At 49.6% G+C, this 18269-nt stretch overlaps 1 protein-coding gene across 1 annotated transcript; it reads right to left on the minus strand.

The window, feature by feature from the left end:
* Positions 1-6495: 6495 nt before the first annotated feature.
* LOC134934739 (E3 ubiquitin-protein ligase TRIM39-like) lies at positions 6496-9132 on the minus strand. Its single transcript, XM_063930103.1, has one exon. It carries the CDS (start codon positions 9129-9131, stop codon positions 7560-7562), a length of 1572 nt encoding a protein of 523 aa, XP_063786173.1. The 5' UTR covers position 9132; the 3' UTR covers positions 6496-7559.
* Between the last annotated feature and the right edge of the window lie 9137 nt (positions 9133-18269).

Here is an 18269-nt window from a genome sequence, read left to right on the forward strand (position 1 = left end):
ATTCAACAAGCTCATACTACGGCTGGATTGCCGTTACCGACGTCGGTAAAGGCCCACTCCACTAGGAAGGTGGGCTCATCCATAGCGGCTGCCCGGGGGGTCTCGGCATTACAGCTTTGCCGAGCAACTACTTGGTCAGGGTCAAACACATTTGCTAAGTTCTACAAGTTTGATACCTTGGCCGATGAGGACCTCAAGTTTGGTCAGTCAGTGCTGCAGGGTCATCCGCACTTTCTCGCCCGTACTGGAGCTTTGGTATAGACCCCATGGTCTTGATGTCATCCCCAGCATCCTCTAGGATGTATGAGAAAATAGGATTTTGATAACCTACTGGTAAATCCTTTTCTCCTAGTCCGTAGAGGATGCTGGGCGCCCGTCCCAGTGCGTACTTTACCTGCAGTTTAGTTATAAGAATTACACAAGTTGTGTTATCTTGGTTTCAACATGTTGCTGCATTTGGTTCGTGCCTGTTGGCGTGTGTTATGTTGAATGCCATGTGTGCGGCATGGTTGAGGGTGTGAGTTGGTAGATATCTCACCACTAGTTAAGTAATTCCTTTCCTCGAAATGTCAGTCTCCCTGGGCACAGTTCCTACAACTGAGGTCTGGAGGAGGGGCATAGAGGGAGGAGCCAGTTCACACCCAATGAAAAGTATTTAGAGTGCCCATGTCTCCTGCGGATCCCGTCTATACCCCATGGTCTTGATGTCGTCCCCAGCATCCTCTACGGACTAGGAGAAAAGGATTTACCGGTAGGTTATCAAAATCCTATTATATGACACCTGTATACTGTGTGTGACTGAGGCTGTATAAGGAGCACAATGTGACTAGGACACACCAGGAGACTGCGCTGAGTAATGTGATATATGACACCTGTATACTGTGTGTGACTGAGGCTGTATACGGAGCACAGTGTGACTAGGACACACCAGGAGACTGCGCTGAGTAATGTGATATATGATACCTGTATACTGTGTGTGACTGAGGCTGTATACGGAGCACAATGTGACTAGGACGCACCAGGAGACTGCGCTGAGTAATGTGATATATGACACGTGTATACTGTGTGTGACTGAGGCTGTATACGGAGCACAGTGTGACTAGGACACACCAGGAGACTGCGCTGAGTAATGTGATATGTGACACCTGTATACTGTGTGTGACTGAGGCTGTATACGGAGCACAATGTAACTAGGACGCACCAGGAGACTGCGCTGAGTAATGTGATATATGACACCTATATACTGTGTGTGACTGAGGCTGTATACAGAGCACAATGTGACTAGGATGCACCAGGAGACTGTGCTGAGTAATGTGATATATGATTCCTGTATACAGTGTGTGACTTAGGCTGTTTACAGAGCACAATGTGACTAGAACGCACCAGGAGACTGCGCTGAGTAATGTGATATATGACACCTGTATACTGTGTGTGACTGAGGCTGTATACAGAGCACAATGTGACTAGGACGCACCAGGAGACTGCGCTGAGTAATGTGATATATGACACCTGTATACTGTGTGTGACTGAGGCTGTATACAGAGCACAATGTGACTAGGACGCACCAGGAGACTGCACTGAGTAATGTGATATATGACACCTGTATACTGTGTGTGACTGAGGCTGTATACGGAGCACAATGTGACTAGGACGCACCAGGAGACTGCGCTGAGTAATGTGATATATGACACCTATATACTGTGTGTGACTGAGGCTGTATACGGAGCACAATGTGACAAGGACGCACCAGGAGACTGCACTAAGTAATGTGATATATGACACCTGTATACTTTGTGTGACTGAGGCTGTATACAGAGCACAATGTGACTAGGACGCACCAGGAGACTGCGCTGAGTAATGTGATATATGACACCTGTATACTGTGTGTGACTGAGGCTGTATACAGAGCACAATGTGACAAGGACGCACCAGGAGACTGCACTAAGTAATGTGATATATGACACCTGTATACTTTGTGTGACTGAGGCTGTATACAGAGCACAATGTGACTAGGACGCACCAGGAGACTGCGCTGAGTAATGTGATATATGACACCTGTATACTGTGTGTGACTGAGGCTGTATACGGAGCACAATGTGACAAGGACGCACCAGGAGACTGCACTAAGTAATGTGATATATGACACCTGTATACTTTGTGTGACTGAGGCTGTATACAGAGCACAATGTGACTAGGACGCACCAGGAGACTGCGCTGAGTAATGTGATATATGACACCTGTATACTGTGTGTTACTGAGGCTGTATACGGAGCACAATGTGACAAGGACGCACCAGGAGACTGCACTAAGTAATGTGATATATGACACCTGTATACTTTGTGTGACTGAGGCTGTATACGGAGCACAATGTGACTAGGACGCACCTGGAGACTGTGCTGAGTAATGTGATATATGACACCTATATACTGTGTGTGACTGAGGCTGTATACAGAGCACAATGTGACTAGGACACACCAGGAGACTGCGCTGAGTAATGTGATATATGACACCTGTATACTGTGTGTGACTGAGGCTGTATACGGAGCACAATGTGATTAGGACCCACCAGGAGACTGTGCTGAGTAATGTGATATATGACACCTATATACTGTGTGTGACTGAGGCTGTATACAGAGCACAATGTGACTAGTACGCACCAGGAGACTGCGCTGAGTAATGTGATATGACACCTATATACTGTGTGTGACTGAGGCTGTACACAGAGCACAATGTGACTAGGACGCACCAGGAGACTGCGCTGAGTAATGTGATATATGACACCTATATACTGTGTGTGACTGAGGCTGTATACAGAGCACAATGTGACTAGGATGCACCAGGAGACTATACTGAGTAATGTGATATATGACACCTATATACTGTGTGTGACTGAGGCTGTATACAGAGCACAATGTGACTAGGACGCACCAGGAGACTGCGCTGAGTAATGTGATATATGACACCTGTATACTGTGTGTGACTGAGGCTGTATACGGAGCACAATGTGACAAGGACGCACCAGGAGACTGCGCTGAGTAATGTGATATATGACACCTGTATACTGTGTGTGACTGAGGCTGTATACGGAGCACAATGTGACTAGGACGCACCAGGAGACTGCGCTGAGTAACGTGATATATGACACCTGTATACTGTGTGTGACTGAGGCTGTATACGGAGCACAATGTGACTAGGACGCACCAGGAGACTGCACTGAGTAATGTGATATATGACACCTGTATACTGTGTGTGACTGAGGCTGTATACGGAGCACAATGTGACTAGGACGCACCTGGAGACTGCGCTGAGTAATGTGATATATGACACCTGTATACTGTGTGTGACTGAGGCTGTATACGGAGCACAATGTGACAAGGACGCACCAGGAGACTGCGCTGAGTAATGTGATATATGACACCTGTATACTGTGTGTGACTAAGGCTGTATACGGAGCACAATGTGACTAGGACGCACCAGGAGACTGCGCTGAGTAACGTGATATATGACACCTGTATACTGTGTGTGACTGAGGCTGTATACAGAGCACAATGTGACTAGGACACACCAGGAGACTGTGCTGAGTAATGTGATATGTGACACCTGTATACTGTGTGTGACTGAGGCTGTATACGGAGCACAATGTGACTAGGACGCACCAGGAGACTGCGCTGAGTAATGTGATATATGTCACCTGTATACTGTGTGTGACTGAGGCTGTATACGGAGCACAATGTGACCAGGACACACCAGGAGACTGCGCTGAGTAATGTGATATATGACACCTGTATACTGTGTGTGACTGAGGCTGTATACGGAGCACAATGTGACTAGGACACACCAGGAGACTGCGCTCAGTAATGTGATATATGACACCTGTATACTGTGTGTGACTGAGGCTGTATACGGAGCACAATGTGACTAGGACGCACCAGGAGACTGCGCTGAGTAATGTGATATGTGACACCTGTATACTGTGTGTGACTGAGGCTGTATACAGAGCACAATGTTATTAGGACGCACCAGGAGACTGCGCTGAGTAATGTGATATATGACACCTGTATACTGTGTGTGACTGAGGCTGTATACGGAGCACAATGTGACTAGGGTGCACCCGGAGACTGCGCTGAGTAATGTGATATATGACACATGTATACTGTGTGTGACTGAGGCTGTATACGGAGCACAATGTGACAAGGACGCACCAGGAGACTGCACTGAGTAATGTGATATATGACACCTGTATACTGTGTGTGACTGAGGCTGTATACGGAGCACAATGTGACTAGGACGCACCAGGAGACTGCGCTGAGTAATGTGATATATGACACGTGTATACTGTGTGTGACTGAGGCTGTATACGGAGCACAATGTGATTAGGACGCACCAGGAGACTGCGCTGAGTAATGTGATATATGACACCTGTATACTGTGTGTGACTGAGGCTTTATACGGAGCACAATGTGACTAGGACGCACCAGGAGACTGCGCTGAGTAATGTGATATGTGACCCCTGTATACTGTGTGTGACTGAGGCTGTATACGGAGCACAATGTGACTAGGACGCACCAGGAGACTGCGCTGAGTAATGTGATATATGACACATGTATACTGTGTGTGACTGAGGCTGTATACGGAGCACAATGTGATTAGGACGCACCAGGAGACTGTGCTGAGTAATGTGATATATGACACCTGTATACTGTGTGTGACTGAGGCTGTATACGGAGCACAATGTGACTAGGACGCACCAGGAGACTGCGCTGAGTAATGTGATATATGACACATGTATACTGTGTGTGACTGAGGCTGTATACGGAGCACAATGTGATTAGGACGCACCAGGAGACTGCGCTGAGTAATGTGATATATGACACCTGTATACTGTGTGTGACTGAGGCTTTATACGGAGCACAATGTGACTAGGGTGCACCCGGAGACTGCGCTGAGTAATGTGATATATGACACATGTATACTGTGTGTGACTGAGGCTGTATACGGAGCACAATGAGACAAGGACGCACCAGGAGACTGCGCTGAGTTATGTGATATATGACACCTGTATACTGTGTGTGACTGAGGCTGTATACAGAGCACAGTGTGACTAGGATGCACCAGGAGACTGCGCTGAGTTATGTGATATATGACACCTGTATACTGTGTGTGACTGAGGCTGTATACGGAGCACAATGTGACTAGGACGCACCAGGAGACTGCGCTGAGTAATGTGATATATGACACCTGTATACTGTGTGTGACTGAGGCTGTATACGGAGCACAATGTGACTAGGACGCACCAGGAGACTGCGCTGAGTAATGTGATATATGACACATGTATACTGTGTGTGACTGAGGCTGTATACGGAGCACAATGTGATTAGGACGCACCAGGAGACTGCGCTGAGTAATGTGATATATGACACCTGTATACTGTGTGTGACTGAGGCTTTATACGGAGCACAATGTGACTAGGACGCACCAGGAGACTGCGCTGAGTAATGTGATATGTGACCCCTGTATACTGTGTGTGACTGAGGCTGTATACGGAGCACAATGTGACTAGGACGCACCAGGAGACTGCGCTGAGTAATGTGATATATGACACATGTATACTGTGTGTGACTGAGGCTGTATACGGAGCACAATGTGATTAGGACGCACCAGGAGACTGTGCTGAGTAATGTGATATATGACACCTGTATACTGTGTGTGACTGAGGCTGTATACGGAGCACAATGTGACTAGGACGCACCAGGAAACTGCGCTGAGTAATGTGATATATGACACCTGTATACTGTGTGTGACTGAGGCTGTATACAGAGCACAGTGTGAGTAGGACGCACCAGGAGACTGCACTGAGTAATGTGATATATGACACCTGTATACCGTGTGTGACTGAGGCTGTATACGGAGCACAATGTGATTAGGACGCACCAGGAGACTGCACTGAGTAATGTGATATATGACACCTATATACTGTGTGTGACTGAGGCTGTATACAGGGCACAATGTGACTAGGACGCACCAGGAGACTGCGCTGAGTAATGTGATATATGACACCTGTATACTGTGTGTGACTGAGGCTGTATACGGAGCACAATGTGACTAGGACGCATAGCGGATTATCCTCTTTCCCTTATCTTTTTGTTGTGTTTAACATAAGACTTTACTGTATTGTGTAAATGGTACAAATGTAATATGTAACAATGGGACAGATGTACTAAGAGACTGGAGAAGTGATAAAAAAGTGATAAAGCAATGATATGTGGAAGGTGATAACGCACCAGCCAATCAGCTCCTAACTGTCATATTTCAAATCCGGAATGATTGGCTGGTGCGTTGTCACCTTGCGCTTATCACTGCTTTGTCCCTTCTCCAGGTTAATACATCTGCCCCAATATACTCATGTCGTTCTTTGATCTTGTGTACCCTATGAAAAAAAAACCTCTGAGGTACAGGTTTTATGTAACGACACCTTTATTGTCCACATATAATGAGTTGTGCTAAGTGTTTCTTTATTCTGTACAATGGAAATATTTGACACATGGGGTCATTCCGAGTTGCTTGCTCACTAGCAGTTTTTAGCAGCCGTGCAAACACTATGCCGCCTCCCACTGGGAGTGTATTTTAGTTTAGCAGCCGTGCAAATGCTATACCGCCGCCCACTGGGAGTGTATTTTAGTTTAGCAGCCGTGCAAACGCTATACCGCCGCCCACTGGGAGTGTATTTTAGTTTAGCAGAAGTGCGAACGAATGTCTCACAGAACGGCTACAAAGTTTTTTTGTGTAGTTTCAGAGTAGCTCTAGACCTGCTCAGCGCTTGTGATCACTTCAGACTGTTTAGTTCCTGTTTTGATGTCACAAACACGCCCAGCCACGCCTGCGTTTTTCCTGGCATGCCTGCATTTTTCTGAACACTCCCTGAAAACGGTCAGTTGACACCCAGAAACGCCCTCTTCATGTCAATCACTTTGCGGCCAGCAGTGCGACTGAAATGCTTCGCCAACCTTGTGTGAAACTACATCGTTCGTTGCAATAGTACAACGCACGCGCAGAAGTGCAGTTTTTTAGCCTCATAGCTGCACAGCGAACAAATGCAGCTAGCGATCAACTCAGAATTACCACCATTGCTTCAATAAAAACAACAACAAAAAACCTGGACTGAAATGGCGGATTTTGGGAAACTCTGGTATAATGAGTATTTTTGTAATAGTGGAATAATAGTAATTACATTTTATTTTTCTAACAAATATAAAGTCAGTTAAGATGGTCAGAAATGCATGCTGGTCTCTGTAGTACAACCCATCTTTTAATATATAAGGAATAGTTATGGAACCCACTGTAGGTGGAGCATTACAGAGGCAACACCCCCTTCATACACCACAGCCAATAGGAGCAAGCATGGAGCTGTCTACAGACATATGGTATACATTGATTGACAGACATAAATCACCAATCATCTGGTACAAGACAGGAGGGGCTCCCATGTGGCTCCTCCCATAGCATTATTCTATTGGCTAAATGTTCATCAATCAGACCCTCCTCTATGATGTCATTAATCTCTAGGCAGATTTCTTGTGATCATCACTCCCAGATATAGTTATACACCCTCCCCATACACTTAGTACAGCATGGAGGGGCTCAGTGAAGGTGGCAGTGATTGTGTATAAGTGTCTGATGGGGTCACACAGAGAATAAAATGACAGCTGTCCTGCCTCATAATCCAGATATACCCTCACTCTGTCACAGGGGATTATTCCGGGCAACCGGAACACTTTATGTTCTCCTATCACGGAGTACAAATTATTCCATTTATGTAGTCTCCAGGATTTAGTGTTACATACAATGTATGACTGATCTCCTCTCCTTTCTACACTGGGGTAACACACACCTACCATCCAGTTATCTGATTTACTGACATCCACCTCCCAGTAATGTCGCCCTGAGGATAATCCCTTGGTGCTTATTACCTGAGGACATCCAAATGCCAACAGTGTTATTGTATTAATATGTGACCAGGATACTGTCTTCCTGTCACCTGATATATGTATAATATCATTAGCTGTCATTACATCCAGTAATATGTCTGCTGGTTCCTGCACATATATACCTTTATTTATACCTATTATTATATCAGATAATGTGTGTAATGTCCCTGAGATGAGACCCACATCCAGATCTCCTGCACCACGGACCTGGGTATCATGTCTCTCTGTGTCCTCAGTAAAACACAAGTCACCTGTGTCTGGTTCCTGTAAGACAGTCACTGGATCAGACATGTTACACAGCTCCTCAATGTGATGCATCTTCCCGGACAGCTCGTCCTTCTCTATTTCCAGCTGCTGGATCAGATCAGAGACTGAGAGTGAAACGCGTTGTTCCTGCCTGGAGATCTCACTCAGGACTCTCTTCTCCAGGTCTTCCAGCTGTCTCCTGATGTCTCTAAACAGGGCAGTGACTCTCTCTGTTACACCAGCTGCTTTACCCTGATATTCCCTCCTGCGCTCCTGCAGACTCTGCACTCTTTTCTCATTCTCTTCTCTCTCTGTTATCAGTTCCTGCAGAACATGTCTCAGCTTCCTTTTCTTATACTCAGAGGCCTCATCCAGTGACTCCACCAGGTGACCTCTGTGTTCCCCGATCAGACAGCAGGACACACAGATACAGACAGAGTCCTTAATACAGTAATACTCCAGGACCTTCTTATGGACGGAGCATTTCCTGTTCCCCAGGACAGTGGTGGGATCACATAAGACGTGTTCTGGTGACTTGCTGTGTACTCTCAGGTGATTATCACACAGAGAAGCCTCACACAGCAGACAGGATTTAGCAGCAGGTACAGGAGAGTGAATACAGTAAGAGCAGAAGATCCCAGTCTCCTCCTGATCTGGCCGAGTAGACAGGAACCTCCCCACTATGTTACACAGCGTTATGTTCCGTATCAGTGCAGGACGCTCTGGAAACTCTTCTCTGCACTCAGGACAGGTATAGGCTCTAGACCCCTCCTCTGCATCCAGCGCACCAGCAATACAGCCCCGGCAGAAGTTGTGGCCACATCTCAGGGTTACAGGATCAGTATAAATACTCAGGCAGATGGAACAGTCCAGCTCCTGTCTCAGATCAGCAGACGCCATCCCTGGCAGCAGGAGGGAGAAATGAAAGTGTTAGTTTCAGATACCAGTGAGGTCACATTGTGCACACAGGGCGAGGCTGAGCTGTTTCTGAGATTATATCCATGGGAAACACATTAATGGACGCTATGTACATTGCTGCTAGGAGATTATGTGGCACTATTGCTAGGTTAACCCTCCTGGTAAGAGGCGGCCACCAGAGCCGGATTAAGGGGGGGGTCCCGGGGATACGTACCCCCGGGCCCCCCTTCCCAAAAGGGCCCCCTGCCACACCACCAGCGGCGGAACTTGCGCCAGGGCAGCCAGTGCAATGCACAGAGGCCCAGCGCTATGAAGGGTCCCACAGCCGGCAGCAATGTAATGAGTCAGCCTGACTCATTACATGCTGCCTGCCGCTGCACCGTGGGCCCTGACAAAGAAGGTAGTCTGCACACAGGACACGGCGCCAGTGAGTGAGAAGGGTGATCTCATCACCCTTCAACTCGGCACCGCGCTGCTGCAGCAGCTATCAGTTTCCTGCTGGCTCTGTGTCCACTGTCTGTGACTGCATGCTGGGAGAAGGGGGGGGCCGGGAGGGAGGAGGGAGAGTCACTGACAGGGCAGCAGTGTGTGCACTGGAGACGTCAGCACTCACCCCCTGCAGTGAAGAGCATTGCCGGAACCAAGGAGCCAGAGCCAGGAGGTGCAGCAAAGTAAGTTGTGGATAAAGAAAACACATGTACTGTAAATACAAGGGTGTGTGTGTTTTGCTGGCTGTGTGTGTATGTTTAGCTGTTTGTGTGTTTGTTTTGCTATGGGTGTGTATGTGTATATCTGTTTTCCTATGGGTGTGTGTGTATGTGTTTTGCTATTGGTGTTTAGTGTGTGTATGTGTTTTCCTATCTGTGTGTGTTTGTGTGTATATATGTGTTTTGCTATGTGTGTTTAGCTGTAGGTGTGGGTGTTTTTTCTCTATGGGTGTGTGTGTATATATGTATTCTAATGTGTGTGTTTTACTATGTGTGTGTATACAGTACATATATCAATATCTACAGATATAGCCATGCTCATGACTAGTGTGCCCATGTCTGAGGCATAGGGGGATATTCAATTAGGGCCGAGTTTTCCAACAGTCGGAAAATCGGCACTAATTCGCCCGTCTGGTAGCCAATAGCGGGAGTTTTCGACAGTGTTTTGCACCGTTTTCTCCATGCCTTTTTTTGGACATCCCCCCACCCCCCCGGTCCTCCTCCTCCTCTCTTGAATAGGGGCCGCACTGTTTTAAGTACCCCGGGCCCCCCAGCGACTTAATCCGGCTCTGGCGGCCACTATCTCTGTGTCTGTGATGCTGTAGGGTACCCGTGTGCTGTAACACCCTTCTGGTAAGAGTCGGCCGCTCTCTCTGTGTCTGTGATGCTATAGGGTACTCATGCTCTGTAACACTCTCCTGGTAAGAGACGGACGCTATCTCTGTGACGCTGTAGGGTACCCGTGCGCTGTAACACTCTCCTGGTAAGAGACGGCCGCTATCTCTGTGTATGTGATGCTGTAGGGTACCCGTCTGCTGTAACACCCTCCTGGTAAGAGGCGGCCACTATCTCTGTGTCTGTGACGTTGTAGGGTACCCGTGTGCTGTAACACCCTCCTGGTAAGAGGCGGCCACTATCTCTGTGTCTGTGACGTTGTAGGGTACCCGTGTGCTGTAACACACTCCTGGTAAGAGTCGGCCGCTCTCTCTGTGTCTGTGATGCTATAGGGTACTCATGCTCTGTAACACTCTCCTGGTAAGAGACGGCCGCTATCTCTGTGACGCTGTAGGGTACCCGTGCGCTGTAACACTCTCCTGGTAAGAGACGGCCGCTATCTCTGTGTATGTGATGCTGTAGGGTACCCGTGTGCTGTAACACCCTCCTGGTAAGAGGCGGCCACTATCTCTGTGTCTGTGACGTTGTAGGGTACCCGTGTGCTGTAACACACTCCTGGTAAGAGTCGGCCGCTCTCTCTGTGTCTGTGATGCTATAGGGTACTCATGCTCTGTAACACTCTCCTGGTAAGAGACGGCCGCTATCTCTGTGACGTTGTAGGGTACCCGTGTGCTGTAACACACTCCTGGTAAGAGTCGGCCGCTCTCTCTGTGTCTGTGATGCTATAGGGTACTCATGCTCTGTAACACTCTCCTGGTAAGAGACGGCCGCTATCTCTGTGACGCTGTAGGGTACCCGTGTGCTGTAACACCCTCCTGGTAAGAGGCGGCCACTATCTCTGTGTCTGTGACGTTGTAGGGTACCCGTGTGCTGTAACACCCTCCTGGTAAGAGACGGCCGCTATCTCTGTGTATGTGATGCTGTAGGGTACCCGTCTGCTGTAACACCCTCCTGGTAAGAGACGGCCGCTATCTCTGTGTATGTGATGCTGTAGGGTACCCGTGTGCTGTAACACTCTCCTGGTAAGAGGCGGCCACTATCTCTGTGTCTGTGACGTTGTAGGGTACCCGTGTGCTGTAACACACTCCTGGTAAGAGTCGGCCGCTCTCTCTGTGTCTGTGATGCTATAGGGTACTCATGCTCTGTAACACTCTCCTGGTAAGAGACGGCCGCTATCTCTGTGACGCTGTAGGGTACCCGTGCGCTGTAACACTCTCCTGGTAAGAGACGGCCGCTATCTCTGTGTATGTGATGCTGTAGGGTACCCGTCTGCTGTAACACCCTCCTGGTAAGAGACGGCCGCTGTCTCTGTGATGCTTGTCAAAGTCAGAAAAATATCATGATGCACATTGCCATATTTGCACCTCATGCGAGTGCCTGCTGCACGTGCATGAGCCCTGCCGTGCGTGCGCATACTCGCCGTTGCGTGCACCCACGGGCGCACGGTATGCGCATTTACGGTAGAGTTTGTGTACGCCTAGCGTGCGACTCAATCGTAACATATTTTAACCATATAATGTATTTTGTAGATTATGGTCCCTTTGATAGAATCTGAAAGTTTAGTTAATGTAGCATGTTCATAGACAAAGAGATCCCCCTTTGTTTGATACGAAGGGTCAGACAGGGGTTATACAGTGGTGTTTAGTATCCATCGGAAGAGTATTTAATTAGCAATATTCCGGTGTTGGTTTGAAACAGATTAATCGCTCGTGCGAATAGTTATGGACATAAGAAGTTTATGGACATTTACTATTATTTACACTTTATTACCCATGCGGCGGGAAACCCAGTTTCCCACCCACCTGAACAGTTGGAAATAGACACAGCCCACCTGTATGAATCAACCTATGACCTTTTGTTATAATGCGAAGACGAATTCCTGTGTCCAATGAACAATAAGAATATAGGGACCATTGTACTGTATTGTGTGCAGTGTATATAAGGGTCACCGTCCCCAGACCGGCCAGTACTCTCTCTTCAACAGTTATCGCTGATAATTGGAGGACTGGATTCCGGTTGCGCCTGCGAGTGTTCCCCATATGGTATGTTTCTCTGTTGCCACTTTGTTACCCGTATATTGTTAGCCACTCACACTTAGTCTATGTATTTGTAATGCGATCGTTCTCTATTGTGTATATTACTGTCTAGATACTCTGTTAGAATTATATGTTAGTTTGTAGCGTATGACTTGTGAACTGTTTCTCTTTTCAATATAACTTAAGATTCTTGTTAGTAAAGGTGTTGGATCCTTAGCACGGTATTGTGTGTTCATTATATTACAAGGAGTAATAGGAGCGTCTAGATCGCTCATACAGCTGTATTATTAATAAGGTTGAACAGCGTTATATCGCTACAGTGTTTTAGTACAAGGTTTACAGCATAAGAGTATCTTTTCTGTGCGTTACATACAGGGTTTACTGATTGTCATCTTGCGAGCGTCTGCGCCGCTCGTGATCTCCTCGTGGTCTCGAGCGTCCGCTACGCTGGTAGCGTATCATTACGGTAGTCGGCAACCTATAGCGTGCTTGACTTTACGCATTAGGCCGTGAGCGAACGTGCCGCTCGTGCGTCTCACCCTCGTCTAAGTGTCTGCTACGCTAAGTGCGTACCGTTACGGTATATCATACGCCAATTGCGTATTAGTCTCTTACTCATACGGTGGAGGTTATTAGGTAATCAATATCAGCATTCTCACGCTGTAGGGTACCCGTGCGCTGTAACACCCTCCTGGTAAGAGACGGCCACTATCTCTGTGATGCTGTAGGGTACCCGTGTGCTGTAACACTCTCCTGGTAAGAGACGGCCGCTATCTCTGTGATGCTGTAGGGTACCCGTGTGCTGTAACACTCTCCTGGTAAGAGACGGCCGCTATCTCTGTGATGCTGTAGGGTACCCATGTGCTGTAACACTCTCCTGGTAAGAGACAGCCGCTATCTCTGTGATGCTGTAGGGTACCCGTGTGCTGTAACACCCTCCTGGAAAGAGACAGCCGCTATCTCTGTGATGCTGTAGGGTACCCGTGTGCTGTAACACTCCTGGTAAGAGACGGCCGCTATCTCTGTGATGCTGTAGGGTACCCGTGTGTTGTAACACCCTCCTGAAAAGAGACAGCCGCTATCTCTGTGATGCTGTAGGGTACCCGTGTGCTGTAACACCCTCCTGGTAAGAGGCGGCCTCTATCTCTGTGTATGTGATGCTGTAGGGTACCCGTGCGCTGTAACACCCTCCTGGTAAGAGACAGCCGCTATCTCTGTGACGCTGTAGGGTACCCGTGTGCTGTAACACCCTCCTGGTAAGAGGCGGCCTCTATCTCTGTGTCTGTGATGCTGTAGAGTACCCGTGCGCTGTAACACCCTCCTGGAAAGAGACAGCTGCTATCTCTGTGATGCTGTAGGGTACCTGTGTGCTGTAACACTCCTGGTAAGAGACGGCCGCTGTCTCTGTGATGCTGTAGGGTACCCGTGTGCTGTAACACCCTCCTGGTAAGAGACGGCCGCTATCTCTGTGATGCTGTAGGGTACCCGTCTGCTGTAACACCCTTCTGGTAAGAGACGGCCGCTATCTCTGTGACGCTGTAGGGTACCCGTGTGCTGTAACACCCTTCTGGTAAGAGACGGCCGCTGTCTCTGTGATGCTGTAGGGTACCCGTGTGCTGTAACACCCTCCTGGAAAGAGACGGCCGCTATCTCTGTGACGCTGTAGGGTACCCGTGTGCTGTAACACCCTCCTGGTAAGAGGCGGCCTCTATCTCTGTGTATGTGATGCTGTAGGGTACCCGTGCGCTGTAACACCCTTCTGGTAAGAGACAGCCGCTATCTCTGTGACGCTGTAGGGTACCCGTGTGCTGTAACACCCTCCTGGAAAGAGACGGCCGCTATCTCTGTGACGCTGTAGGGTACCCGTGTGCTGTAACACCCTCCTGGTAAGAGGCGGCCACTATCTCTGTGATGCTGTAGGGTACCCGTGTGCTGTAACACCCTCCTGGTAAGAGGCGGCCTCTATCTCTGTGTATGTGATGCTGTAGGGTACCCGTGCGCTGTAACACCCTCCTGGTAAGAGACAGCCGCTATCTCTGTGACGCTGTAGGGTACCCGTGTGCTGTAACACCCTCCTGGTAAGAGACGCCCGCTGTCTCTGTGATGCTGTAGGGTACCAGTGTGCTGTAACACTCCTGGTAAGAGACGGCCGCTGTCTCTGTGATGCTGTAGGGTACCCGTCTGCTGTAACACCCTCCTGGTAAAAGACGGCCGCTATCTCTGTGACGCTGTAGGGTACCCGTGCGCTGTAACACCTTCCTGGTAAGAGACGGCCGCTATCTCTGTGATGCTGTAGGGTACCCGTCTGCTGTAACACCCTCCTGGTAAGAGGCGGCCACTATCTCTGTGATGCTGTAGGGTACCCGTGTGCTGTAACACCCTCCTGGTAAGAGACGGCCGCTGTCTCTGTGATGCTGTAGGGTACCCGTGTGCTGTAACACCCTCCTGGTAAGAGGCGGCCTCTATCTCTGTGTATGTGATGCTGTAGGGTACCCGTGCGCTGTAACACCCTCCTGGTAAGAGGCGGCCTCTATCTCTGTGATGCTGTAGGGTACCCGTGTGCTGTAACACCCTCCTGGTAAGAGGCGGCCTCTATCTCTGTGTATGTGATGCTGTAGGGTACCTGTGTGCTGTAACACCCTCCTGGTAAGAGGCGGCCTCTATCTCTGTGATGCTGTAGGGTGCCCGTGTGCTGTAACACCCTCCTGGTAAGAGACGGCCGCTATCTCTGTGATGCTGTAGGGTACCCGTCTGCTGTAACACCCTCCTGGTAAGAGGCGGCCACTATCTCTGTGATGCTGTAGGGTACCCGTGCGCTGTAACACCTTCCTGGTAAGAGACGGCCGCTATCTCTGTGATGCTGTAGGGTACCCGTGCGCTGTAACACCTTCCTGGTAAGAGACGGCCGCTATCTCTGTGATGCTGTAGGGTACCCGTCTGCTGTAACACCCTCCTGGTAAGAGGCGGCCACTATCTCTGTGATGCTGTAGGGTACCCGTGTGCTGTAACACCCTCCTGGTAAGAGACGGCCGCTGTCTCTGTGATGCTGTAGGGTGCCCGTGTGCTGTAACACCCTCCTGGTAAGAGGTGGCCTCTATCTCTGTGTATGTGATGCTGTAGGGTAACCGTGCGCTGTAACACCCTCCTGGTAAGAGACGGCATCTATCTCTGTGTATGTGATGCTGTAGGGTACCTGTGTGCTGTAACACCCTCCTGGTAAGAGACGGCCGCTGTCTCTGTGATGCTGTAGGGTACCCGTCTGCTGTAACACCCTCCTTGTAAGAGACGGCCGCTGTCTCTGTGATGCTGTACGGTACCCGTCTGCTGTAACACCCTCCTGGTAAGAGACGGCCGCTGTCTCTGTGATGCTGTAGGGTACCCGTGTGCTGTAACACCCTCCTGGTAAGAGGCGGCCTCTATCTCTGTGTCTGTGATGCTGTAGGTTACCCGTGTGCTGTAACACCCTCCTGGTAAGAGGCGGCCTCTATCTCTGTGTCTGTGATGCTGTAGGGTACCCGTGCGCTGTAACACCCTCCTGGAAAGAGACAGCCGCTATCTCTGTGATGCTGTAGGGTACCCGTGTGCTGTAACACTCCTGGTAAGAGACGACTGCTCTCTCTGTCTGTGATGCTATATGGTACTCATGCTCTGTAACACCCTTCTGGTAAGAGACAGCCGCTATCTCTGTGACGCTGTAGGGTACCCGTGTGCTGTAACACCCTCCTGGAAAGAGACGGCCGCTATCTCTGTGACGCTGTAGGGTACCCGTGTGCTGTAACACCCTCCTGGTAAGAGGCGGCCACTATCTCTGTGATGCTGTAGGGTACCCGTGTGCTGTAACACCCTCCTGGTAAGAGACGGCCGCTGTCTCTGTGATGCTGTAGGGTACCCGTGTGCTGTAACACCCTCCTGGTAAGAGGCGGCCTCTATCTCTGTGTATGTGATGCTGTAGGGTACCCGTGCGCTGTAACACCCTCCTGGTAAGAGACAGCCGCTATCTCTGTGACGCTGTAGGGTACCCGTGTGCTGTAACACCCTCCTGGTAAGAGACGGCCGCTGTCTCTGTGATGCTGTAGGGTACCAGTGTGCTGTAACACTCCTGGTAAGAGACGGCCGCTGTCTCTGTGATGCTGTAGGGTACCCGTCTGCTGTAACACCCTCCTGGTAAAAGACGGCCGCTATCTCTGTGACGCTGTAGGGTACCCGTGCGCTGTAACACCTTCCTGGTAAGAGACGGCCGCTATCTCTGTGATGCTGTAGGGTACCCGTCTGCTGTAACACCCTCCTGGTAAGAGGCGGCCACTATCTCTGTGATGCTGTAGGGTACCCGTGTGCTGTAACACCCTCCTGGTAAGAGACGGCCGCTGTCTCTGTGATGCTGTAGGGTACCCGTGTGCTGTAACACCCTCCTGGTAAGAGGCGGCCTCTATCTCTGTGTATGTGATGCTGTAGGGTACCCGTGCGCTGTAACACCCTCCTGGTAAGAGGCGGCCTCTATCTCTGTGATGCTGTAGGGTACCCGTGTGCTGTAACACCCTCCTGGTAAGAGGCGGCCTCTATCTCTGTGTATGTGATGCTGTAGGGTACCTGTGTGCTGTAACACCCTCCTGGTAAGAGGCGGCCTCTATCTCTGTGATGCTGTAGGGTGCCCGTGTGCTGTAACACCCTCCTGGTAAGAGGCGGCCTCTATCTCTGTGTATGTGATGCTGTAGGGTAACCGTGCGCTGTAACACCCTCCTGGTAAGAGACGGCATCTATCTCTGTGTATGTGATGCTGTAGGGTACCTGTGTGCTGTAACACCCTCCTGGTAAGAGACGGCCGCTGTCTCTGTGATGCTGTAGGGTACCCGTCTGCTGTAACACCCTCCTTGTAAGAGACGGCCGCTGTCTCTGTGATGCTGTAGGGTACCCGTCTGCTGTAACACCCTCCTGGTAAGAGACGGCCGCTGTCTCTGTGATGCTGTAGGGTACCCGTGTGCTGTAACACCCTCCTGGTAAGAGACGGCCGCTGTCTCTGTGATGCTGTAGGGTACCCGTCTGCTGTAACACCCTCCTGGTAAGAGACGGCCGCTGTCTCTGTGATGCTGTAGGGTACCCGTCTGCTGTAACACCCTCCTGGTAAGAGACGGCCACTATCTCTGTGTCTGTGATGCTGTAGGGTACTTGTGTGCTGTAACAATCTCCTGGTAAGAGACGGCCACTATCTCTGTGTCTGTGATGCTGTAGGGTACCCGTGCTCTGTAACACCCTTCTGGTAAGAGACAGCCGCTATCTCTGTGTCTGTGATGCTGTAGGGTACCCATGCTCTGTAACACCCTTCTGGTAAGAGACAGCCGCTATCTCTGTGTCTGTGATGCTGTAGGGTACCTGTGTGCTGTAACAATCTCCTGGTAAGAGACGGCCACTATCTCTGTGTCTGTGATGCTGTAGGGTACTTTTGTGCTGTAACAATCTCCTGGTAAGAGACGGCCACTATCTCTGTGTCTGTGATGCTGTAGGGTACCCGTGCTCTGTAACACCCTTCTGGTAAGAGACAGCCGCTATCTCTGTGTCTGTGATGCTGTAGGGTACCTGTGGCTCTATTGCTAGGTTGACCCAAGTTGGCTGTCAGTGTAAACGGCTCCCCCCAAAAAAACTCGGGTCGATGTTCCCTGGCGGTATAACCCAGGTTTCAATCAGGGTTGAACATGCATAGGTCCCAG

The sequence above is a fragment of the Pseudophryne corroboree genome, chromosome 6, assembly GCF_028390025.1.
Source record: "Pseudophryne corroboree isolate aPseCor3 chromosome 6, aPseCor3.hap2, whole genome shotgun sequence".
NCBI classification, from domain to species: Eukaryota; Metazoa; Chordata; class Amphibia; order Anura; family Myobatrachidae; genus Pseudophryne; species Pseudophryne corroboree.